The following is a 27133-nucleotide window of genomic DNA, read 5'->3' as shown; positions in this document are numbered from 1 at the left end:
CCTCGTGATTTCTACTCGCCCGGTAGAAGAGTAGGCATGTTAGAGCAATCAGACGCATCCCTCAAAGCCAGAAAAGGGGAGGTTGTTGATATGAAAGCTGAAGGTCAGACGCTCTACAAAGCCATCCTCCCCGCCTCCCCCGCCGGTCCTTTTATAATGGGATTCAGAGATGAGTCCCATTAATGGGAGCGATGGGAGCGGGAGTGACTTCTCTTCTTGAGGCTGGGCACTTGGAAAGTCGAAGGACGAAATCGAGGGTGGGAGATAGGGAGACCCAGACAGCGCTACCTCGGCCAGAGGTGCTGGGGTATTGGCCGTTCCCGCGACCGCCTTCTCGCCCGGCTCTTTCTTGAATCTCAGGTTTGATGCTGCAAGGCGTGTCCGGGGCTCTGCTCATGTGATGGAGCAGGAGGGAGAGGCGGGCGGGGGATCAGGGAGGAGGTATTTTTCTTGGCTTTTTTTTTTAAAGGAGTTTGCAGAAACCTCTTGGGTTGGTTCAGTCGCAGCCTGAGCGCTTTCCCGAGCAGCAGAAGTTGAGGAGCAGGAGAGCGCAGCTGCCTGGACAGCTTTATTATTGCTATCATATATTCATCTTTCTTGGGCGGGAAGCTTCGCGTCTCTGGGCCAGAAACGGAGCTGTGAAAAAGCCGCCCGCCACACATCGGAGACAGCCATGGGGGCGGGTAGCTCTACGGAACAGCGGAGCCCGCAGGATGGGACCACTGCAGCGGAAGAGTCCCAGCCCGGGAGCCCCGAAGGGCAGACACCGGCGGCGGCGGCCGAGGCTGAGCAGCCGGAGGACCCCTCCAAGGTACGAGGGTCTCTGTCCCACGGCGCGTGTCTGGAAGAGGCTGCGAATTGGGCGGGGGCATGGCTCTTTCCAGAGGACGTTGCGCCTCGCGTCCTTGCGCAAACTTTCTGGGGGAGACCGAGCACCTGCCCGGGAGCGCGCGGGCACCTGCCTCCCCTTGTCCTCCCGCCCTCCTGTGGGGGGAGGGGGCGAAGTTCGGCTGGGTGGGGCGGGGCGGCGGCGTCTGCTAGTGCTGCTGCCGCGGCTGGGCTCGGCTCGGCTCTCCTGAGGCAGGGAACTGCGTAGCCGGCGCCTCCGCAGTAATAAACTCCTTCCGTCCTTCCTTTTGTCTGTCAGAAGCAGCCCTCCCCCGCCAAGGCAGAGGAGTAGGAGCCGGGGAGCTTTGGTCGGGCCCCCCGGGAGTGCGGCCTGCCGGCGCCTCCCGGTCTCACCTCTCGCCTTTTCTCCTAGGCGTGATGAAGGGCGTCCTAGTGCCGTACTGCATTGGTCTGTCGCTTCTTCCTCTTTTTTTTTTTCCCCCCCACTAACATTCCCGGGAGAAGGAGTGAGGGCAACCCCCCTGGTCGCTTTCCTTTTGTGTGTGCTGTATAGAACGAGTGGCGTGTGTGGAAAGACCCCACCCTATGGCCGGACGGTGGGGGGTTGCTGCGTGCCAAGATCCTCCGGACTGCAGTCCTGCAGTCAGCCTGTGGTGCCTTCGCCTCGGGCTTCTGCAGTTGCAGCCTCTTCGGAAGATGCTGGTGGGAGTGGTGCCAAAATAGAGGGGGGCGAAACAAAGCAAACTTGTGCCTAGAGCAACACCTTGGTATATACTGTATTGTTAAGTGTCTTCTCGCCCCAGTACCGACTTGTAGCACGTGCGCAGAATAGGCGGCTTGCTAGGCATTCTTCCGTGCTGCACAGGGGTGTGCTGCGTACCTTTTGTTTGCAGTAGCAAATAAATGCCTGCAGTTTCTCGTACTATGAATATTCACAAAAGAACCAAGCTCTGTCCGGAAGCAATATAATAACTGAAGGGAACGCTTTCCTTAGGGAGCATTTGCGTTACAGTCTAATGATTGGACAGTTTTGGAATTGGGGAAGCATACATACTATTTAAACATGTTTCTTTGTAGTTTTGCAAACAAACGAAAAGAATCTTACTGCATTTTTCTTCAGAAAGAGAGATTGTTTCTTGCATTGTGTTACTTAACCCAGGATGCAGATTTTTTAAAAAAAAAGTAATCTGTTTTTGGCCAACATTTTACGTTCTTTAAAAGGATTTAAACACTTCTGTAAAACTATAGATGAAATTCTCCATACTTGCTGTTTCCCTAATCTAATGAGTGGGTGTTTCAGAAGCTTAAGAACTGCTTGTGACTTTGTTTCTGTGACCTTGTGCCTTGGATTTTAACTCCAAGAATTTTCCGTAGTTGCTGTCCTTCAGTGCATACCTTTGACAGTGGTTTAAAAAGTGTTTCTCTGTGGGAATATGTATTTTTTTCTTGGTTAAATGGAACAAAGTATTTAATAAGTTAAAAATAAGCTTTCTAATGTCACATTTACAAAACCAGCAGCGAAAGAAAACAGTGAGTAAATGCTTTCTCTGGCTGGTGGTGAGAGAGATGATTTAGTTGCAAAAATGTAACAACTGAAATGATTAAATGTATCAGAAGTATATGCCCAAGATGATAAAACAACATTGGCTTGAAGCTTGGGAAAGAAAAAAACTCCTGCTGAGAAGGTCAAACCTGCCCCTTTTAAGCTATGTGAAAAAGTATAAATTATTTACTGTGTTTCAATTTCCCTTGAATTTTAACTCCAGGAAGTGTCTGAAGTTTGTATCCATATGGATTCATGATGTCAAGGTAAAGAAAAGCCACACAGTTAGCTCAGCCACTGTGAGGAAAGGAATTAGTCATAATGATTTTATGTTGAAAATTAAATTATTTTAGGCAACAATTCATATATATATTCAAATGTAGTTGACTGGATGAAAATCTAAACCATGTAAATCAACAGTACCGCAAGAACTGCTAACTTTCAAGGTTGAAGGGTTAAGGGGCCACTCCGTCATGGTCCATTGTCTTGGGAAGACATTGCCTCAAACAAAGTGAGAGACAGGTCCAGGCCAAGCCTCTTCTAGGTACCTACTGTATTCCTCCAAGCAGGGCGTGTATTTCAGCAACTTTCTGTATATCAAACCTGCAAATGGTGTTTGAGTTTTCAAAGGGAAATACCTCAACTGTCTGCTTAAATTTCTACCCTGCCACCCACTTCTCTTATTCTGAATCCTGAAAAATAAGACTAAAAGTCCATCTGCTTCAGGCAATTTGTTTTGGATGCCTTGTTGGTCACAGCATGGTTACTTTTGATAGAAACAACCATCTAGAATTGGAAGTGGTCAGCAATCTTTGCCTTAATGAGTAAATTGTGTCCAAGTACCACATTATACTTTTCAGTTCACTGATGCGGGAGAAGATCCAGGCATATTTCAGGGACACTATTTGCTTCATCTCCAGTCTGTATGATCCCCAACGAGAAACAGGTTGCCCTGAGTGTCTCAATTTGCATCCTGCTTTCTTGGTCCAGTTCACTCAGTGAGAGCCTCCTATACAGCCTACCCTACCTGGAATATTTATTTAGTTATTTATTCAATTTCTATAGCTGCCCATCTCAGCAAGTGACTCTGGGTGGCTTACGACGATAAAAACCATAAACAATTAATTACAATTAAAATAGTTACAATACAAAATAAATATACATGGCTGTCAAGTAACAATGTAAGATGTTAATACAACCAAGAAACAGGACCATTACCACACTCGGGGGCCCCAGGCCCGGGCACATAACCAGGTCTTCACGGCCTCACGAAGGGCATAAGGTAGAAAATATGGTAGAAAGTTAAGAAAGAGGAATTGCTTGAAGTAGGGGGAGGTCTGCTTTTGTATTAATACATGACTCTTACAAGTACCAAGATAATTGGGAGCCATTGTTCAACTGCAAAGGGGCACTTGGACAGCATGTAAACAGCATGCAATTTATATATTTGATGAATTTGATTAATAAATTTATTGCTAATTAATTATATCTTCAAAACTAACAACTTAATAATGTGAGTAATAAGTTACACAAATTTGCGGGCTAGCCATATAATCTGCAAGCTTATCCCTCATACTTAATTCTAAAGAAACATATTAAAAGGTGTGGTAGGTAATTTTGAGAATTCTTGAGATTATATTTTATCAACAGCCCTGAAATAAATGGTTCTGACTCTCATATTGAATATAATGTTTCTCAGAACTTTATGCTTGGGTATAGTATGGAAGTGCATAATAAGGATACCTAAAACTGATACTAAAAATGTTCAGTACATCTATTTATGGTAGCTCAGTTCTAAATACACATAATTCTCTGCTACTCTAACTATTATAGGACATGCTGCTTTTGTTATTTTAGAATAATGTATCACTTTAGTTCTGCGTACAGAATTATTAAAAAAAGGCCAGTATATCTCATATCTTGTAGATCACATTCCATCATTGAGTGGCATATTGGAATAATATTTGTTAAGAGGCAATTAATTTGTATCAAGTGATCTTAAATATGCAAGATGTAGAATAGCCATGCCGCTTTCTGCAGATAATTTTTAACTTCCAAAAAACTGTAAAAGGGTTTTTTTAAGATTAAATTGGACAATGGATTAGAAGCTTGCCTGAAAAATATCCCAAATTTACCAACTTTGCTATCTTCTGTGTTTTAATTCAGTTATTTTTCGTTCTGCAAGTGTTTTATTTATTGGAAATTATATTTTTTATTTATTTATATTTCAAATTTCCATCATTGCCCATCTCCCCCGAAAAGGGGACTCTGGGTGGTTTACAATCAAAATTAAAACACATAAATTACAATATAAATACTCTATAAAAATAAAATAAATATAGAGTAAAAAATATAAAATCCATATATAATTTATATAATTGTAAATTTTGAAACAGAATATACAAAAAATACATTGTTTCAAATATATTTCTTCCTTTCTCTTAAAATAAATTATGGTATCATGTTAAGGATTGTTGATTCTGTTGAAGTTCTTAAATTAAATTCACTCATTCCACTCCTTAGCACCTTACAAGGAAATAGACAACAAGTTATCTTACCAGTTATCTTAACCAGGCAGGAATTGCAGGGAAGTCTGTTTGCCCATATCTCTTCCTGAATTTGTTGCTCCTGAACTTGAGGAATGGCAGGGATGCTTTCAAAGTCAAGTCAGTCCGTGGTAATAGAATCCTGTACTATTTAATTTTAACGTTCCATCTGGAATCAGAATTTTCCAGAATTCATTCTGATTTGATCTGTTGAACAGAACAGAACATTTAATTTTTGAGGAGTGGGGCAGATACTGATAGCTAGTTACTGTTCTGTGTTTAATCCAGTTAACAAGATCTGAATCAAATTGCATTCTATGCAATTTTGTGTAAAACAACTATTGAGTTAAAAAGAACTTCTTCCTGGGTAAGTGTATGCTGAATTGTAGTCACATATATTAATCTCCATAGTTGACCATGATATGAGAATATATTGCTTTCAAAGTTAGAATCATAATAGCAAATTAATAATTAATGCTAGTGTAACTACTCAGCCTTTCAATATCATATTTTTCCTCAATCGGTTGCAAGACAAAATGGAACAAAGTAATTTAGCACTTATCTTTAGTCTGCTTTTTTTTAAAAATCCATTCAATTGTGTCCGATTCTCAGAGACTGCCTGGACAGGTCCCTGCAGTTTTCTTGGCAAGGTTTTTTGGAAGTGGTTTGCCATTGCCTGCTTCCTAGGGCTGAGAGAGAGTGACTGGCCCAAGGTCACCCAGCTGGCTTCGTGCCCAAGGCGGGACTGGAACTCACAGTCTCCTGGTTTCTAGCCTGATACCTTAACCACTACACCAAACTGGCTCTCATTTTAGTCTGCATATACAGCCTTTAAATAGAAATAGTTGCTATTAAGGGCTGTGCATTTGACTTGAGCAAATCCCAAGTAAATTAGGATTTGAAAAAAGCTGTAACATACCTTGAAAAGTATGGCTAGCTCCAACCAGCCTTGGTATAAATCAGAATCAAAACAGATCAGGTCTGTTCCTCATCTGCTACTCTGGAAGATCATGTGCTGCAAATGGTGATTGTGACAAGACAGAAAGGGGTGCTTCCATAAAATGCCATGATGGAGAGGAGAGGGAGGAAGAGGAGGATTAGATTCAGCAATCAATAGGTCTTCCTCAGATCAGAGTGACTTTTGCAATCTGGCCCATCTGGGGTGGCAAGATCTCTGAAAATAGAAGATTAGTTTTATCTTTCATCCAGTCTAACTTTTTCTCGGTCTTTCATCCTTGGGAGCTGTATGCTTATATTTTGTTTAGTCATCTGAATTAAACAATGTTTAACTCTGTTTTTTTTCTTCTTTTAATCACATACACTTTTTTTGCCCTATAACCTTCTTTATTACTTCTTACCTACCAACCAACCCCTCTTCCCTTTATAGCACACATCTCCTGTTAGCCCTTTGAGGTACTCCAGACAAGAAGTACAACAATGAATATTAGCTCTATCTTTATTTTAAGGTTACAGTAACAGAATCTTGCAAAACTGAAAGTATTTTTCTCTTCCTCTCTTTTTACTCTCTGGAAAACTAGGGAGGGTCCCTTCTGAAAAGCTTCCCCCATCCCCTCTCCTTCTGTGGACTTAGATATGTTTTACATGCTGGTTGTCAAGTCTGCAGCTCTTCCTCCTGTCTCCCAAGGTCATTTCCACATACCACTGCACCCCCTTACAGTATTCCAACTTTGCTGTAAATGTTGGCCTATCCTAATAAAAGGTAATGTTTGAGGCATTATACTTCATGCTAGATAATGAGGGAAGCTCTATTTTTTTATAGCCTGATTTTCATCCAACGAATGAGTCGGGATGGTCTCCCTCTGTGGTGATTTGTTTGGAGCAGACTATTTTGAGAGCCAGAAATCCAGCCCCTGGAAGTGAGTGCAGTCTTGGTCCATCCCTAGTACCTCTACAGTGTGCTTGATACAATTGGATTGGGTTATATGTACAGTTTTACTGTAAAAATAAAAAAAAGCCATTACAAAGATTTGCTTTGGGTGTTAGGATAGTTAAGCCTTTTTAAAGAACAAACCTTCTTTATATTACAAATGAGAAATCTGCTTTGTTAATACAGATACTCTTCATATTTGTCAGTTGGATGAATTGTTAAAAGTAGCAACACTGAAACAAACATCAGAATTTAGGATTAAACATAATGGCACCACCCAGACATCATACTAAATCATAAGCTTATATCATGTAAATGATAAGCAAGAAAGCTTTGACTTGTGTTCTTCCCTCTGAAGTAACCATTAGGAGATTAGAAGCTTGTATTTCTCTTTTAAATTAAACCCGGTTGATCTATTAGGCTTATATCTTACATATCCCAGTAAATATTTTTGAAAAATATAGCATGTAGCTGAAATTATGGTAGAATGTATTCCGATTATTGCATCATAAAGCTCCATGTAGATTTGTATGGATCTCAGAAATGCGTTAATTTGCTTCTTGATTGTAGTTGCATAGTCTGATCCATGGTTTCTTTTACTTGCGGAATGAAGAAGACAAGTTAGGAATCAAGTTATGAAAGAAGTTGTTAGAAGGTATAAAGGTCTTGTTAATGGAGCAAAATGACTGGCAAACTCTTAAGACTGCATTCCTTCACAAACATATTAAAGATGATATATAGTCTGTGGTGTATGAAAAGTTCCTCATAACATAAAGATTAGTGTATGCTGCTTGTATAATACTCCAGTCACTATAGTAATACTATCATGACAAATAGCAATTATAATGATGATGATAATGTTTGAATCTTCTGGTATAATTACAGCTGTGCAAATTGGTTTGTAGCAATAGTATTCTGTTCACTATTCTGAAAACAAATGTCTGGTTATTACTTTTCCCAGATTTTTTTCATATATTCATGTGTTCACATCCTTTCAGGTTTCATGGCAGGAAGCTATAAGGTCTGGGGAGCTGATCTTTGAGAAACAACTACAAATCCCACTTGGGTATACAGAATTAATTGTGTGTGTCTTCCTCCAAATGAGCACAAGATTTTTTTAGTTTTGTTTGTTTGTTTCAAATATTTGGCCGCTATACATAGATGCTATCTCACCAAAGTAGCATTATTTAACATTAGTGGGATCTTAATTTTTGTTGAATCTGGCAAATCCATAATAACATTTGTAAACATTATTTAAAATAGATAATCTAAAACACTCTGGCTCATGCAATGTATTTTTGTCAATTTTGAATTTAGGAGGTTTGTTCTTCTGTCACCAGGAAGAATTGTCATCACTTTAAAAATAACATTGTACATAGTAGACGTAGATTCAGTCTGGAGATTGGTTGGCTCTCCAGCTGTATGGAATCTTAGAATATTTTAAAAGTTTAAAAGTTTTTAAAAAGTTTTTTAAAAGCACATAATAGAACAGGATGATCTAAGGAAGATTACTTTTCCTTTCTTAATTACGGGAAGGCCTTTGATTGTGTAGATCATGCCAGAATGTGAAACATACTAATGCTATTACAATGAATAAGAAGCTACTATAATTTAGTTTGAAGAAGAGAGTAGGCATGCCAGCAAAATTTGGTCTGCGGACACACAATCAGATCAATGTAAACAACAGAGTAAGTGCACTTCATTTATGGAAAATGGGACCTTACTTATAGGAAGAAACTTTGTGGAAACTAAAGCAGAAAAAATATTCCCAAATTTTTAAAGAAGACAAGATCTCAATGTTTTTCAGAATAAGCTATCAAAATAACACAGGGAAAAATGGAAGATAAAAGCCTTGGGCAATAAGAATATTGTACAATAGCTGAATGGAAACTTTCAAGCTCAAACATCAAAAAAAGAAAATAAAATTATTTCAGTGACTATCAACAAATGGAGGAAAAGAGCAAGAAAAGGAAAAAGATGTTTTTAAGATCAGAAATCACAGGAAAGTGTATGGCTGGCTAGGACAACTCAAGAATAATCATGGAAAATACGTAATACAGGCAAATGAAATTGAAGGAATGTGGGAAGTTTGTACTGAAACCTTTTGCAAATGGGATTACAGAATGTCAGAAACATTTGTAGAGAGAGAACATATTCAGCAAGTCACGCCTAGAAAGCGAGATAGGAGAGATGATAAACCAGCTGTGTGAGACTCAGATGAAATATTCACTGAATAGTTTAAAGCTGCAGGAAAAGAGGCAGTTGAAGTGCTAACAGTTCCATGTCAGTAAACATGGAACAAAACCATGTGGTCTAAGGATTGGGGGAAAAAGGAAGAAGGATAGATTAGTGTTTGGAAAGAGAAATATCAAAGAAAGGTAGGCTTCAGAAAGGGCAGAGAAATACGATACAGAACAAAAAACAGTTTTTTAAAAGCACATAATAGAACAGGATGATCTAAGGAGGATTACTTTTCCTTTCTTAATTACGGGAAGGCCTTTGATTGTGTAGATCATGCCAGAATGTGAAACATACTAATGCTATTACAATGAGTAAGAAGCTACTATAATTTAGTTTGAAGAAACAGTGGTTCAGAGTTGGGAAGAGACAAGGATGCATATTGTCCGCAAATCTTTTTTAACTTGCACAGCAAATGTATTAAGAATGAAGGGCTTGGAAGTGATAAGAACTAGAATCAAAGCTGGATGTCAGAACATTGTGAGATGCATAGATGGCACCTTTGTGTTAGGTGAAAGTGTAGAAGGCTTGGAAAAGCTCATAAGGAAAGTGAAAAATGGAAAGTGAAAAAACTGGTTTAAATTTAAATACTAAGATGTCAAAGATAGTGTCAACAGCATGCTTAGGAACTCATGGTTAACAATCAAGAAGTGAAGTTGGTAGATCTGTTTTCTTGGGCTTAAGAATAGATGCAGATGAACAGTGTGCTATAGGGTTAATCCTAGAGAATAAGACAATGACGAACTTACACTGGATCATAAGATAGGGATATTTCTATGGCAACAAATATCAGAATAGTTGAAGCAGTAGGTTTTCCGGTGGTAATAAGCAGCTGTAAAAGCTGGACGTTGAGAACAAGTAAAAGAAAGGATACCTTTAAAGTATGGATCTAGAGACAGTGAATAAGAGTACCAGACTGTAAGAAGTACTAGTTATTCTGTCCTAGATGAAATAAAGATTGTTCCCTCGAAGTGATGATCAGCTTAGAAGTTTAGCAAATTGACCATGGACTAGAAAAAAGAATTATGCTTGGTGAGGTTGAAGGAGGTTGAAGAAGGGAAGGAGAACAGATAATGTGGGTGGATGAGATCAGGGATCTCAATAGAATGTCTGTGGAAGAACTGTGGACTAAGAGCCCAATCCAACTCTATGGCACCTTACTGTCTTTGTTATCTCCGGCTGAGAAGTGTTCAAGAAGCAGTATTGCAGACATTCTTGGCCTTTATATCTCCTCCAAGAAATAGTCTGCCTAAGCATCAGCAGGCTCCTCTTCATAGATAATAGGACTGCAGTCTTCAGTAATGCAGATAATGTGCCTTTTATCGAAAGCCAGCAATACTGGTGGATTTTAATTTACACATGAATGTTCTAGTACCTTCTAATGCATTTCAGAAGGTAATATTCTGTATAAATTGATTTAAGTACATTATTAGACCAAACCCAGACTCTGATATCCTTCCTTGAATTTGCAAAGAATTATCTGTTGTCAGCTATTTCTGGACATTTGTGGAACTGCAACTGATAAATAGTCTTTCAGGGATGAGGAAGAATGCTGGGAATGTTTAAGTGCTTTTGAAAATAGGTCATGGTTTAAAAAAGCTTCACTAAATGAATAAAAGTTTTGCAAGAAAGTAAACTTCCTAGCAAAATTTACTTGGGCAAAATCCTTGTACTTCCCTCGTCCAGCCCTGGTAATTGAAATGTCATTAATTTTATAATTTTGTTTTTAAATAAAAATAGCTACTTCAGGGAGAATCCAAAGGACTGTTAGTGCACTTCATGGAAGATCCTTCCTTCCTTTCTTTTTGGCATTTTCCCTTAGAAATTATCCCTCGCAGCTGCTTCTCCATCAGAGACAAATAACAATTTGGGGAGGGATCCATGGAAAATATGAGAAAGGGCCAACCCTTCCCCTTACCCAGTGACTGCAGTCTCAAGCAGGATTTATCCCACCCTCTCTGCTGCATTCCAGGTGATAATTTTATTCACTCAGGGATAAAATTGAAATTTATATGTATGTAAGTCTATTTAATATTCTGTCCTCATGACCTAATCAAATTCTTTTTTCACCAAGAACAAAGTCCTCCTGAATTCTATAGGATTTGTTTCCTTGTCCATGTGCATAAGTGTGCAGCTTTAGCTTAGTGATCAGAATATAGCTAATCAGAGAGAATGCGGTTTACACAATGAGGTATGGCTGCTGGAGGTGAAAAGGTACATATGAAAAAGGAAAGCATCCTGCCCAAAATTGTCTGAACAAAAGTTAGTCAATATGTCTAATCATTTGTTTCCACATTTTAAACTATGTATATAATTTCTCCCTGATAAAAAGATTCATTTTGGTTCATTGCTTGAACCAAAAAATTCATCCACATCATATTAAAGGGTTTTCTGCTTACAGAAAATAGCTAATACATAGCTAATATAATGCCCCCAAATAAAATATTTTCTGAGGTAGGATGTCCTTTTATAAAACCAGATGGTCTTGGATGAATTATGGGTATTACCGTCAGTAATCTCTCTAAGGTAATCAGCATTTTAGTATCAGCATTTACAAAAGTACTGGGTGATACTTGTATAATTCTTAGGGTCCTTATCAGCTTTCAAAATTACAATTAGGATTGATAATAGAAAACTGGCAAAGCCTCTTTTTTGTAAAATGTCTGATATATCTCTAATAAAATAGGTTTGTTTGTTTGTTTTTGTGCATTCAAGTCAACAAGTCCCTGCAGCTTTCTTGGCAAGGTTTTTCAGAAGTGGTTTGCCCTTGCCTTCTTCCTAGGGCTGAGAGAGACTGACTCCCCCACGGTCACCCAGCTGGCTTTGTGCCTAAGGTGGGACTAGAACTCACAGTCGCCCAGCCTCTAGCCTGGTGCCTTTAATCACTACACCGAACTGGCTATCAACATAGCAACTACTCTCCTCCTCCTCCTCCTCCTCCTCCTCTTCCTCCTTTGAACTTTGCTCTTGTTATCTCAAGTGGCCCATGGCTTTTTCCATATTCACTAAATTACATCATTAATAGTGTCATAAATTTCCTATAATGTTATGGGTACAGCAAAATCCCCCAGCTCTGTGGCTGAAATTTCTGGAAGATTTATTTCATTTTTTAAAAATCCATCTGTTCACTGGACATAACAGTATTTGCTGAATATAAGCCTTTGCAAAACTCACAAAATTTAAAATACATTTCATTATAATCACTATGAATTATCACCATAAAATCTGTAATTTTTTTCAGACAAGAGGCCAATAATTTCCTGTTCTCAATAAATCTATATCCTTTGTTTTAAAGAATATTACATATTCGGTTCATATAATTCATATAATTGATCAGGTTCCAATTTAATTGATTAAAAGCATGATATGCATTCTGAGTCTGAACTGCATATAACAACAAGAACAACACTTCCTTTTCTAATCTTCTTTGTTACTGTATATTCACACACCTTTTTCTGCCAGGAGGCAAAAGCTATTATCTTACCATGAATATGTGCTTCAGATATATCTCAAAGCTTCCACAAATTAGTTGGCACTCCGTTTATTTGAAAAAACTTACCTGTTCCACAGTGTATTTATTGTGAATGCTTTCTGTTTATTATGTGGGAAAAGTCCATGTTGGAGCACATCATGGCTTATTTCAGTTGAGCTCCAGATAAATTCTAGTACATGTACAGATGGTGTTTGTGGAATCCTAAAACTACTGTATGTAAACAGAGAAATTTAAAATAAAAAAAAAGCAAAATATCATTTCAGGGGTTTTGCAAAATCTGGCAGTGTGATTGTTAGATTTTATGGAATTATGGCCGTTTTAAAAAATACATTAACTTTTTATTTGTGCCACTGTGTGGTGACATACAGTACCTGAATAGATTGTCAGCTCCTGCTACAGCCCTGCATTAATCAGTGGGCCTGTGCAGGGCTGAATATTCACTTCATAAGTCAGTGAAATATAGGAAGACTCAAAAATGTAAGCTTAAAAATTGAATTGTCACCTAAGAATCCTGTGGCTGAAAATGACAGGGAAAGATGGAAGAGGATAGAAATGTATGGCAATTAAGCTGTAATAACTTTAATGGAAGGTCAAGAAACAGGTGATAAGGAGGAAGTGGAGTTATGCTGGCCTTTTCAAAATAGCTGTCAACTGCTTGAAACCCGGCTTAAATCCACCAATGATGTGTTGGTAGCTGTGGCTCAGTTGAGAAACAAAAGTTGATTATTTTTTGCTTTGACAGTATGCCACAAGCTTGTTTTTCCCTGAATTTACAATGTTAACTTGTAAGTAGAGAAGAAAGATGCTTTTGTCAGGGAAGTCTTACAGTTTTACAATATTTTTGAAGCAAATTCTCATTCACCTTGTGTAAGGACTGCAGAATTTTAAATAGAATAGTATTTTCCATGTTCTTTGAGTCATTTTCTTTCTCTCCTTAGCCCTCCCTCTTATGCTTTTGGAATTCATTGTAAAATGAAGTTAACTTCCATAATCCAGTATCATTTTGGTGCTTGATTAGAGTATTTTACTGTTAAAGAATGTATTGTATTGTCTTCAGTGACTGAATCACTTGATTGTGATTTGTTCTGACGCTTGGCAGTTTTATTATGGCCACAGTAGTACTTGCCTTTCTTTCCACTTTTCCTTAACTGGAAATGGATACGCAAGGGAATATTATGTCTTCTCCCAGCTATGAATAATTACACAGTGTACTATTAAAATTCTCAAGGGAAAAACTATTAATGTTGGCTTGACACTCAGCAGTGATTTCATGCCATGCAAACGATGCTGCCTAATGATAATAACCTTGTCTTTTTTCATATTGATTTCAGTTCTAGAAAAGATGAATTCTGACTATGTTCTAGCTGTAAGTGCTAAGGAGTACTTGGAAAAACGTTGAAATAAAAAAAAACTAGATGAATATACTAGATGAATAAGGTTAGATGTGAAAGGTGAAAGGTCCCCTGTGCAAGCACTGAGTCATGTCTGACCCTTTGGGGGGACACCACTTTCGCAACGTTCTCTTGGCAGACTATAGCGGGGTGGTTTGCCGTTGCCTTCCCCAGTCGTCACCTTCCCCAGCAAGTGGGGTACTCACTTTACTGACCTCGGAAGGATGGAAGGGTGAGTCGACCTGAGCCGGCTACCCCAGAAACCAACTTCTGCTGGGATCGAACTTGGGTTGTGGGGAGAGTTTCAGTTGCAATACTGCCACCTACCACTCTGTGCCACATGAGGCTGTCCTCAGGTTAGATACTGAACCTTAAAAACTAGATGCTCAGGTAGTCCAAACATTAAATTTAGGTTAGTAAAAATGCTTAATATAAAAAAAACCTGCCAACATTAAAAAAATGGTTCTCTGTTGTTATAGTGTAAATCAAAATTATTTGGGAAATGGATTTTTTTTGTATTATATGAAGTAGAATTGATGGTAAAGCAGAAATGATCAAATAGAAGTGGTTGCTTGAAGGCCTCTTTTTCAGATAATGAATAATTGACTCTTGTAGGTTTGGGGCATTAAGCAAATACATTTGCCAGTTTTGGAATCATGTTCGAAAATTTGTGATTTGTGATTTTTCTTGTTCCATATGTAGCCTTGTTGTTTTGCTTACTATGTCAATATATAGGTACGTAGAATTTATGAGAATATATTTTAGAAGTGCTCTGGTACTGTGCTACAATAAAACCACAGATGCAAGAAAGAGAGAGTACTGCTAGAGATTGGAGAAGGCTACCATAGTCTATTAATGCGTTTGAAAAAATTAGAATAACCTTAAGAAAATGAAGCCTGATAATGGAAATTGGGATAATGGCAAAATGCAAACTGTATACTTATTATAAATTATATTATATTATATTATTTATTTAATTTATTTACTATCCTGCCTTTATTATTTTTATAAATACCTCAAGGCAGCGAACATACCTAATATTCCTTCCTCCTCCTATTTTGCCCACAACAGCAACCCTGTGAGGTGAGTTGGGCTGAGAGAGAGTGACTGGCCCAAGGTCACCCAGCCGGCTCTCAGGCCTGAGGCGGGACTAGAATTCTCAGTCTCCTGGTTTCTAGCCCGGTGCCTTAACCACTAGACCAAACTGGTCTTAAGGTAGTGATTGTAAAAGAACCCAGACTGAGGATGAAGCCAAACAACAGTGGGTAAATTGTGCAAGTCAGTTGTGGCCTTTCCAGCTACAAATCATTTGATAAGTGGTTTATCTCTTAATACAGCAGGGCTGGGGAGCCTTGTCTCTAAGGGTATCTCCTAAAGGCTGAATGGCAACAGTGGGAAGGGTTCTCCTGTATCTTGAAGCCTCGTCCCTCAGGATCAGTGACCTAGTATGGAGGAAGAGTCTTTTTTCCATCACCAGATCACTCTGTGCCTCTTTGCTCTGAGAAAGAAAGATGTTCTGATAAAGAATCAGTACAAAAATGAGAACCAACTTTACAACTCTGGGAATTATATTGCTATAGCATATCAAAGCATACATTAAGTATTACAGTGAAGAGTGGTTTAACTGGAGGTAGATATTTGGAATGAAGGCAAATGAAATTGTTCTCCCAGACATGCTGACAGAGAACTGAATTTTACCTTTGTTGGTTACTGTATGAGTGCAATGGGGTTAACACGTGTGCACATGCAGCATGTGGTGGCTTGGGTTTTCCAGACCCTTTTCCCCCGGCCCTGTGTGGCCCTCTCCTTGTGGCTACCAGACGCTTTACTTTTCCTTTTTCCAGAAAAATCCTTTCTGCTGCTGTTTACTGGGGCAGGAGGTAAATGGTAGTCTCCTTTTCTTTAGTAGCCTGACCTGGCAGGGGAGATATACTCTGAAGCTAGACTGCTTTCCCAGAGTAAGCACCACGGGTTCACTACAAATTTTAAATTGTTGTTATATATAACAAGGTTAGGGATCTTGAAGAAAGTTCCAGAGGGGGAGAAAAAATAATAAAAAGTGGAAAAGGAATGAATAACTGCTTTTGGAGAGGTAGATCTCCCTCCAGCCCATAATCTCAGATGACTGCTCACACCAGAAGAAATTTACAGGGTTTAGATCTCAGTCCATAAAAACAAAGCATAAACTATGCCTTAGCTAGCTCTACTGATTATAACTTGCTGTCCAAATTCACTAGAGTCCGGCCTGGCTGCTACTGGCTGGGCTTTCCTCTTATCTGGCTCATGGCCTGCGTCAGAGAAGAGAAAAAAACAGAAATGCAAAATGGAGGCTGCCTTCCTCTTGCAAAAGCCCACCTGAAAGGGGAGACCTGCTCTTCTGATTGGATCCACAGTTTGATTTTCCCACCCCTTACCTGGATCAACAGGCCAGCCACCTTTTAACAACTTTTTCAGCATCTGAGCCTCTTGAATTAAAACTTCCCTACATTCCTTACAAGTCACTACTCTTTTGGTATACCACTGTTTCTTGCATCCTATTTTGAAGCCCAGTTGATTTAAACTATACATCTAGAACAGCTGTAGGAGGATTTACTGAAGTGTACATATAATTCACATAAACAATTAGCAGTTAAGTTTTAGCCCACTTCCTTGCCCTGAAAGTAATTCTTATATTTATCCTGATACATATATATTGATGAAAATTATGTCTTTGTGTGTGAACCTGTACATACATAGTATTTTTAAGTGAACTTGGCAAAGATGTATAATTAAAGCTTTCTTACTAAGCAATTTTGATGAGGTAATGCAGTACCTCTCTGTCTTCATCCATACTCCCTTTGGTCCATCAGTTTTGCCCTTTCACATGTTTGTAGTGCTTAGGAAAATAATAGCTCAGCAAAACTGGGAATAGCTGATTGCAGGCTCTCATAGTTTTTGCCATATTGTCCGTTTTTGTTTGTTTTGTAAGGATTCGATTTTTTTTTCCTAGTCTCAAGTAACACTGACAAACAGAGCAGTCCAGTTGGGGGAAAAATGATGCTAATGTGAGTCTTAAGAGGCTGATCAAGCAGGATATAAAACCCAGTTTAGAAGCCAGATAAAAATGTACACCATAAACGAAGAAAAACTAGCATAAGGCAAAGACTCTTCGCTTGCACGATGTGCTTGTGCCTGTGATTCTCATAACTTATTCCCAATTGTTGCTCTGCTCATGGGTCCTAGGATCCAATACATTCATTTTTTTCCTAACCTTCATATCTTTAGTCCACACCAATTATTATTTGAAAGAATTCATTCCACTATCATTGAAACAAAAGCCAGCTCGTTTTTTCCCAAGAAGGACTCTTAGTTTTTACAGGTATTTTGTTACTATATTTTTCATTTACGGTATGTTTAAAGATACAACTAATGTTTCATTGACTGCATCCCACCTAACCTGCTGAATCTGACCTATAGTAGATGTGCAACCATTTTATTAAAAGTTTAATCTGATAAAAGAATTCAGAAAAGAAGGAGGTTTGAGAGGATTGTTTGTTACAGAATAAGCTATACAGTATCTTAATCTGGTTTCAGAAAATGACATGTGCAGGCAAATAATGTGAGAATAATTCATTGTATAATTTGAAGAAAAAATGCAAACGAGTTTCTTTCAAATATGCATGCAATTTTTTACACATGGTTATGTGTATATGTGCAGAAACAAACTTGTATTCTTTAGAAAGACGATTTAAGACTTGGGATTAGTTTATCTATCTATCTATCTATCTCTATCATCTATCTGTCTGTTTCTCCCTCTCCTGTCTTTCTGTGCATTAAACAAAAAAAACCCCAAACCAAGGCAGCCTGCAATACTTAAAAGTAAAACCTTGATTACAGACCACCATTCAGTGAACCTTGAATGCCCCAGATAAAATTTTAGTTTGGCTTCACCCTCCAATAATGAAGTTCATTGTTTCCAAAGCAGCCCAGATAATTGATGTAATATATGCCATTTGTCTAATTATGTAATTAAGACAGTAGTGTTACTTTACATTTATGCAAAGTATTTGAGTTTTAAAAAATGCAAATAGTATCAGTGATAAAGTCAGCTTTAACAGACTTTGGGTTTAATGGATAGGCCTTCTTCCAGTTGGTCATAAAATGGCTATTTTACGGAAATACAAACATAATAAAAAGAATTTAAATAATAACAAACTTTAGGAGACAACAGTAGAAGCTGCAATGAACAAAAAAAGAATAAAATTCTACTTCCCTGCTTAAATTTTAGAATTGTGATACAGTATGTAAAACGTACAAAGGAAAAAACTGACTATCCTGTCATATTGCTTTTTTAACATCAGGTTTTATTTACCTAGTAAATAATATTCCTTTACTGAACAAGAAAGATGGGATGAAAGATTTGAAATATAAACATTAAAAGAAGAAAATGTTGGTCAAACATAATTCTGCAGTTCAGTTTGAAATGTGCTGTAACTGAAAACGAACTGCAGCAGTAAAAATATGATTCCTAACAGATGGGTTGCATACGAAGTTGCTCCTGTTGCTTGCTGCAGAAGCTTTAACTTGGACCAAAAAAAAAAATCAGTACTTGATACGCATTTCCTTGTTCTACATTAGTGAAACTTGCTACAATTCTTCTCTTAAGACACACACAAACTTAGAAGATAGAATGATAACCCACAAATGCAGAATAAAACAAATAAAAGTTTATGACAACTCTTCTCTGTTTTGAATCATTCAGTAGCTTTGACACTGCATTTTTGGTTTTATTTTTACTGCCATATAGATAGTTTTAAGCTTTCTTTTACAGTTTCTTAAAACATGATGAAAAAAGCAAGATAAAGGACGATGATAATGAAAGATGGTGGTGATGATGGCAATGATGATGAAGGATGGATGATGACAATGATAACAACAATGATGCTTGTCCACAGTAGCATCATTGACAGACTCCTTAGCTGTCATTGCCAGTTTCTGTGTCTGGCGAGAGAGCCTGGAACTGTGTTTCATTGGGACTACAGTTCCCAGAACTCCCAGCAGTATGGTTAACAAACACACCGATTATAACATGAAATGCTTCAAAGGAATTTTATCAACTAGGGGATCATCTGAATTGGGTTCTGTTAGGGGCTAGCTCCACAAAAATAATTCAAAGTATGTCCCCTTGTATTTCAGAGCAGCATTATGGAACCTTTGCAACAATCTTTCCTTATAAATGTTATAGTTATGCATCAGTGGAAGTTAGCTTGAGAGTGATCCTGGGTTTCTAATAGTGCAAGTATATATGTGAATTGGCACTAAATGGCAAGCATTAAATTGATTTAGTTATGGAATATCTTGGGATGCTGATGTCCATTATAAAGTGTTCTGACTAGAAGATAATGAAGTGATGAGTAAGGTATCTGGGGACAAGTTTTATTAAATAAATTGTTACCTCTACCATATACACAAATCCCTTTGATCTATGACTATGAAGACTTAGGCTAAAGCAAAAATGATGAGATGAAGTGCTATAATAATATTAGCTCATTTCACTGTGGGAGTACAAAACCAGGAGTACATATTGTTGCAATAAAATTGTTAGGAAGTGAGATTTTCTTGCATTTGGTGATAATTATGAGACTTCTCTTTTCAGTATCTTTCAGCTAATTCCAAATTCCATTTCCTGCTTGTTTGTTTCAAAGTAAACTTTCACATAGTGGCTAAACAGAAAAAAACTCTTAATGCCACAGAAAGCAGACAATTTCAAAATAACACAGCTTGTTTTTGTTTTGTTAGTAATTAAAAATGTTAACATAAGGAAATCTACACATGTACAACTATGAAGTAATAAGGTCTTAATATACATATTATTTCAGAGTGTTAATATTCTGTGTCAACTTTATTTATGTATTACTGAGGTAAGTAGAGTTATTGGAAGTAGTACTATGCTTCCCCTGATGTTCCAAAATTATTTTAATGTTATACTAGGTTAAATTCTCCTAATTCTTTCAAATCCTCAAGGACAGCTAGATTTAATCAGCCTTTTGTACAGAGATGTGTCTTGCGAAATATTTCATATTGGTACACAGTTTGTATGTAGTCTATTAATGGCTGCCTATTGGATGAAGGTTTTCTAAAATTCTCCTGCATTTTAGCACTTGGATTCCACTATAGAACAAAATAATGTAAATAAATTAGCATGCTGACAACTGGGCATCTTTTATAGGTGCTCCTTACTGCAAGTTTAATGATTCTACATATTGAATGTAACAATGCTGCATACAGTAATAGTACATGTATGCCTTCCTGCCTAAGTTCCTTTTATGTTTGGAAGCCAGTTTAGATGCAGTTCCTCCTGAGCAACCTCTCTCGTTGCAAAAATCCAAGGAAGGTCCTTGGTTTCCTGAGGAATTCTGGGAAATGGAATAGCAGAAGAGATGGCTAGAGGGACACTGGCGAAAGATTAAGAGCAAATTTGACAGGACATATGCAAGAGTTAGGTTCAAGCCTACTGTGATGAAAAGGGTGGTGAAACGTCAGCATTCTTTTTGCTCTTATTGTATCTACAGATACAATAGCACATAGCCCCTTTTACAATTATCTGGCCCCTATTAGGGTAGGCTTTTCAATTTTTTTAAAAATTTATTATTTATTAAAGAGATTTATACGGCCGCCCAACTCACTCACAGTGACTCTGGGCAGCTTACAAAAATAAAACCCCAATTACAAAACCCACTATACCCCCACCCTCCGTCAGCAACAATACAGTAAGAAAACCACTTCATGGACTCAGCATCCACCTGGGATCCCCAGGCCCACTGGCAAAACCATGTCTTCAGGGCCTTTCAGAAGAGTATTAAGGTGGGGACCAATCTTATCTCTGCAGGGATGATGTTCCACAGGAGGGGAACCACCATGGAGAAGGCCCTTCTTCTCGGCCCCACTAGATCAGTGTTTCTCCAACTTGGCAACTTTAAGATGTGTGGACTTCAGCTCCCAGAATTCCCCAGCCAACCATGCTGGCTGAAAAATTCTGGGGGTTGAAATCCACACATCTTAAAGTTGCCAAGTTTGAGAATCAGTTCACTATATGGACCTCATTAATGGGGGGACCTATAACATACCCCGCCTCCCCGATCTGGTGGGTTGGGTAGATGTAGCTGGGGAAAGGAAGTCCTTCAAATAATCTGGCCGCAAGCCATGTAGGGCTTTAAAATTGATAACCATCAGGATGGGATGGAAGAGCTTTTAATAGGTTGCAGTGAAGAGTTTGGTAGATATGTGCAAGATAAAACTGCTCAGATCCACTTGGAATTAGAAACTAGCTGGGCTAATTATCTAGAGGTGGACAAGTCAGCATCTTGCAAAGTTACTTAGGATGACTTAGATTGTGTCAGTCCTGAGGAAGTGGACAGGGTTCTGTGTGAGGTTAGCCCTACCATTTGTGGCCTGGACCCCTGTTTTTCCTGGCTGGTGGAAGCCTCCAGGGAGATCACGGAGAGCTGGGTCAGGTTGGTAGTTGATGCTTGTTTTGAAGGAAGCAGTGGATGCCATCTTTGGCTCTGGATGGGGTTGCAGAACTGGTTCATAACTTGGGAGTCCTTTTAGACTCATAGCTCCCACTTGAACAGTAGGTGGCAGCTGTGGGCAAGAGGACTTTTGCACAGTTATATCTGGTGTGCCAGTTACAACTGTTCCTGGGCTGGGAGGCCCTGCTGTCCGTCACTCATGCCTTATTCGTCTCCCCTATGAACTATTGCAACTCACTTTACATAAGGCTGCCTTCAAAAATCATCCAGAAGCTTCAGTTGGTCCAGGATGCAGCTGTTTGAGTAGTGATGGGAGTTCCAAAGTTTCTCCCATATAAAACTTTATTTTGAGAACTGCACTAGACGCCCTGTAGTTGGCTTCTAGGTGATGGTTGCCACCTTTAGAAACCTGCTTGGCTCAGGGCCTGGCTATCTGGTCTACTCCCAGGGATTTCTCCCTGCCCAATAAGAACAAGCAGGGGAGGCTTGCTCCAGATCTCTTCTACAGGGTTCAAGGAGTCAGGCCTTCTCTGTGGCAGCCCCACTTCTTTGGAATAGTTTTCCTGCATGAGATCAGACTACCACCATCAGACTCATAGGAGAACTGTTAAAATGTGGCTTCTTAGAAAAGTTCTAGTATAAGGTAGAACCCTCACCTTGGGTTGGGTTTGGATATTTTTATTCTCAGAGGCCTTAGTTTCTTTCTTAATAATTTGGCTCTTTTTATTTTCATGCTTTAGTTTGTTTCTTAATAATTTGTATGTTTTTATTCTCAGAAGTCTCAGTTTCTTTTTAAATAATTTATGTTGTTGTTTCTCACTGTAGTTTATTATTGTATTATACTGTTTTAGTATTTTAACCCTTTTAATGTAAGAACAGGTTGTAAACTCTCAGAGTCCTTCTGAACTGGGAGTCACATGTAAGCCGACATACATACATACATACTGTACATACATACATACATACATAAAACAACGTGAGGTCAATGCAGAATTATGCAGGCCTTCCATGTTCTCTGTTGATATATTTCAGAGGATTTCACTTAAATGTACCCATTCTGATTTGTATTAGTTTGTAATAGGAGCATTTCAGATTCACAGAAAACAGCTAGATGTGGCAACCGTTTTAAAGTTGTTTTCCATGGTGAGTTCCTATTCAGCAACTTAATATGGGGATTAGTAGATTTTCCACAGAAACTCAAAATATTTTTTACGGTATAAGAAAGAAGTGATTAGCAGCGATGAACAATTTCTCACCTTCCTGCTCCACCTCCTTCCAGATTTAACTGAATATACATACACTTTTACTGGACCTTTTATTCAAGGATCTAACATTTAAGGACTGAGCGCAAAAGATACCATGAAGATTACAAAGGTGATTATTCCTCAAAAGAAATGCCTGTCCCAAAGCTGCTAGTAGTTCCAGGGAAGCAATTTTAAAATTTTGTTTTTATTTTCTCTGTTCGCAACCCAGGGACCAGGGATCAGGAGGAAAAAGTAGTACCCTCCTGGATCTGATGCCACCCAGAAAACAATTCACTACCATCAAAGTGAGCCTGCTTGGACTCTGAGGACAATGTAAACTAGGACCACTTCAAGCCTGATCTTGAAAGCCTAGGCTACACTACAGTGTTTCTCAATCTCAGCAGCTTTAAAATGTGTGGGGTTCAACTCCTGGAATTCCCCAGCCAGCATGCTTTGCAGCCAGAACCCCACTGATAGGCTTTCCAGTTCAGAAAGTAACTGTAGCTGCTTTTTCAAGGAATCAAGACCGCTGTGAACTAAGGTTTACTGTAAGCCGATGCCAAGACATATAAAACACTGGTTGATTAAGAAGCGCTCTTAAAGTGTAAACAGATTGAAACTATTCTGTTCCTTTCTCCTCATAGCTACAGTTGCTACAAATATATACTAGGTTGTTTTCAGGTAGGCATTGCTGATTGTAACTGCAGGATGCTATCTGTTGGTCTTCACTTTGTTTCTTAAGGCAAGATGGGTAGAATGGCTCCACTCCGCTCCTCTCCTCTCCTCTGCGAAACATGCCAAATGCACACTGGATTTAGAAGGCAAATGTTTTTGGAACCTCCACTTTGAACTTGCCCAACTGAATTGCCCCTCTTTGCTAGCTGGCTGTCTTATATTCTTTGTTCTGCCCTGTAGCAGCCTCTGCTTGCTGAGGAAAAAGTAATTGCTTATAATAGGCAGGTTGTAACTCTTAGGATACCCTTCTTGTAATCACAGTTATTCAAGAAATTATGTTTTCACTCCAGAGAGCTGAGCATATGTAGCATTCCAGAGTACATAGCCCTCTAGTTAGCTCAGCTGCCAGACTCATGTTAGCATTCCCTGTTTACTCACTCATGATTGCATGCATATTCTGTGCTGTGTTTTCTTTTGCAGGCAAGTTACCAGCAAGAGGAAACTGGTAAATGGAGGTAGAAGTCAGGAAAAGACAAAGGTGCACGTGTGCGACATTGTCTCATTCCAGTGTTACAAAGGCTATTGGAATTTTATAAATACAGAGAAGGTTTCTTTAATTTGCTGAGCTTGTATATGGGTGGGTTTTCTGTCATACTCTTGTGTAGGGGTATACTTGATCTGGGTTGCAAAAGTATGAACAATCATCTAGATGGCAGCAAAGAAAATGAAAACTCTTTGCTGCCCTCTTAACAGTTTGTCAGACTTTTTCAGGCCCAGATCAAATGTGCTGTTAATGTTGAACTTCAGAGTGCATTTAAAAATGAAAAGAGTTTTATGTTGGCTCGAGTATATTGATGCCCAGTCTGTGCCTGCTCCTATAACTTGTTGAGATTCCAGAGTGCATTTAAATGCACATTTGCTGGTTAATAGAGCTTGGCAGTCGCAAATGGAGTTGTTGGTTTTGTTTTGTTTTCTTACTGTTGTAATGTTAATTCTATTTATCCAAGTGTTAAGCACCACAAATAGTTTCTGCTTTTGCAGCTGTGCCAGTGGAAAGGACACACAGACATGTAACTCCAGGAAAGATATCAAAAACATTGTTGCTTTTTGTTAGGCTTTTTGTTGCTTCCATTTTTTCCCTTGAACATGTTTTTTAAAAAAAAAAAATAGAATTAAAATATTATTCCTTTGGCCAATTTTGAGTCTGTTCATCAGAGCAGAGAGAATTCAGGATCTTCTGACAGAATGTTTTGAGTGGTGTGGCTTTTTTGTCCTGATCTCGAAACAAAATGAAACGAAACACATTTCCTGTTTTGTGCCCGTGCCTAGTTGCAAGTTAAAGCTCAGATGGCATATAACTTATGAAATAACAGCGATTCATTAAATTCAGTTTCACTGGGTTTTTTATTCAAGACGTCTGAAAAAAAAAAGTCTGTAGAAAGGATTGAAAGGATATATTTCATCCTGGTAGTGGTAAACATTCATTTAATGCTCTCAGACTGCACCTCACAATGACGAACCAAAATTAAACAGTTCCTTTCCAGAGTCTGCATTATAATTACATAATAACTACTCCTGTTCTGGTGGTGACTGAATTCAGAAGTAGTTTGACAGTAGACAACCTTCCGCAGTATGTTGTGTGTTTCAGGAATTAAACAGAAGCTCAACAGATCGGAAAGATCTCATCTACACGGTGCTGCCCACAGCTGGTATTCCTTCTTTCACTCGTCTTCAGAAGCTGTAGGAGGTTCCTGATTGTCCATGTTTTGGGAAGGGCAACGTACTCCATCAGGAAGAAGACGAATGGCAAAAAGAGAGTTCCGGTTCTTTTCACTTTGCTAGAAGGACACCATAAGGAGACAGACCTGGCTTTGAGCTGTCAGCTTCTGGGAAGTGCTGGCTGACCTTGGGCTGGTCATGTGGTGGCAGCAGCTTTGCCCCTTCCCTTTCCCCTTAGCTGCAGTTTCAAAATTGTTCAGCAAACCATGAACAAAATATATTTTGGAATCCTCTGTTGTCCATTTCCTTAGAGAATGCAGAAGGGATCTTGAACCAGCTTCTTGGATTCCTCCTCCTCTCTACTTTTGTTTTTCTCTCATCTCCTTTGCTAAACGCATGTCTTATAACTGGAGGGTGTGGGGTTGCAGTCTTGCTCCGCTGCTTGCTTTTGTCCTCTCCTTTCCCTGCTTCAACTAATCTTTTAATTTGCTTGCCTTCCAAAAGAGGAAAGCAAAACATGCCTCTTTTTTCCTCCCCCCCCACCTCAACCATACTGCTTGTCTCTCTCTTAGTATTGCTCTCTTTGCTCTCTTCTTTGTGGATTTATTAAAAAGTATCCAAAAGTGTGTTCTAAGGGGGCTTACTCAACATTAAGTTAGCGTAGGACCACCGTGTTCATCTTGCAACTGATTGAATACTATGTCTCTAGGGTTAGGGTTGGTTTCCCTTAATAGCTCTAGGACATCCTAATGGGGGAAGGAACATGGAAATGGGCTACTTTTGTCTCTGACTGCTAGCTCTCCTTTCTGTTACTTTCATTATTTCTGTTTTGGAAAAATCAGTATTGATATTGATGCCAACCTACACTTCCCCCAAGAGAACATTATATGTGCATTCTTACAATTACCATAAATGCTGACTTGGGGGAAGAGATATTTCTTCCCCTAATGTAGGATATGGGGTATTCTGGCCCCTGATGCACTATTTTCCTATACTTCTCTAACACGTTGTTGGGCATCAATGGCTTTGAAAAGGATGAGGTGGAAGGAGTTCTATATATTTTGTCAACAAGGAAAACAAATGAACCATTGGTGCTTTTCATTTCACAATCTTCTCTTCCTTTATGATCCAAACATACATTTTTAAAAAAATATCTTGAGTATTGACATCTGGTGGTACAGCATATTATGTTTAGCAGTGTATTTTTGTTCAATATCTGGTCCAAAGAATAGTTTGTGTTCACCATATATTGTAGCTGTTTATTTTTTAATGGATGGAGACAATTTACAAGTTGTTACTACTTTTTAGGATTTAGCTGATCTCTAAAGGGCTCTAGTAGTTAGACTTTTAAATGGATTAATAGATCTGTCATATGTCTAAATGCTCATATGTGCAGAAGTTTGTGAATCAGTGTTATGATACCAGTTGCCATAACATATAGTTATTATAAACATATATATAAACTCTTGACATTTAATGTGTATTTATGAGTGGAGAATAGAAATTGATTTAAGTATTATGGTTTTGCTTGATCTGATCTCAGAGACCCTCACACTTCCCCACCTGAATGCCTTTTAAATCCATCTGCAGTTTGTGCATATGTAAAAGTATGCATTGTGCCTCCACCCTCCCATCTTTCTAGCAATAGTCCTACCAGCTGCCCAGCCTTAAGGTTCCTGCCACACATCCACCAAACTTCTCAGTCTGTTAGTGCTTCATTTAAAAGTTACTGTCAAGGTCTTGGCAGCTAATGTCAATTGAAAACAAGATTTTCCCAGTGTTTCCTTTAACAAGATTTATTGAAAAGGAATGGAATAAGGTTACAGAAAACTCCGCAATTATATGGCTTTCACTTTAGAACCCAGCTTATCTTTCAACATGTTAAGGAAGGCAGAGACCTTTCCGTTTTTTTTTTTACTAATGGACACAAGGGAGGCTAATTTTATTCCTGATATCTAAGGAATGTACAGGTAGCCAGGATGTGAATCTCATTCAGACTTTGAAAATACCATTACAGTCACAGTATTTTTTATATG

General features: G+C 38.7%; 1 protein-coding gene across 1 annotated transcript in view; it reads left to right on the top strand.

Annotated features, from left to right (window-relative positions):
• Positions 1-453: 453 nt before the first annotated feature.
• AKAP12 (A-kinase anchoring protein 12) overlaps positions 454-27133 on the top strand; it is a 74985-nt gene continuing 48305 nt past the window's right edge. The window contains exon 1 of the mRNA XM_063308759.1: positions 454-811. Coding sequence (XP_063164829.1) covers positions 674-811 — 138 coding nt within the window. The 5' untranslated portion in view covers positions 454-673. The remainder of the gene's footprint in view (positions 812-27133) is intronic.

The sequence above is a fragment of the Candoia aspera genome, chromosome 1 (assembly GCF_035149785.1).
Source record: "Candoia aspera isolate rCanAsp1 chromosome 1, rCanAsp1.hap2, whole genome shotgun sequence".
NCBI lineage: Eukaryota > Metazoa > Chordata > Lepidosauria > Squamata > Boidae > Candoia > Candoia aspera.
This window is presented reverse-complemented; position numbering and strand designations above follow the sequence as displayed.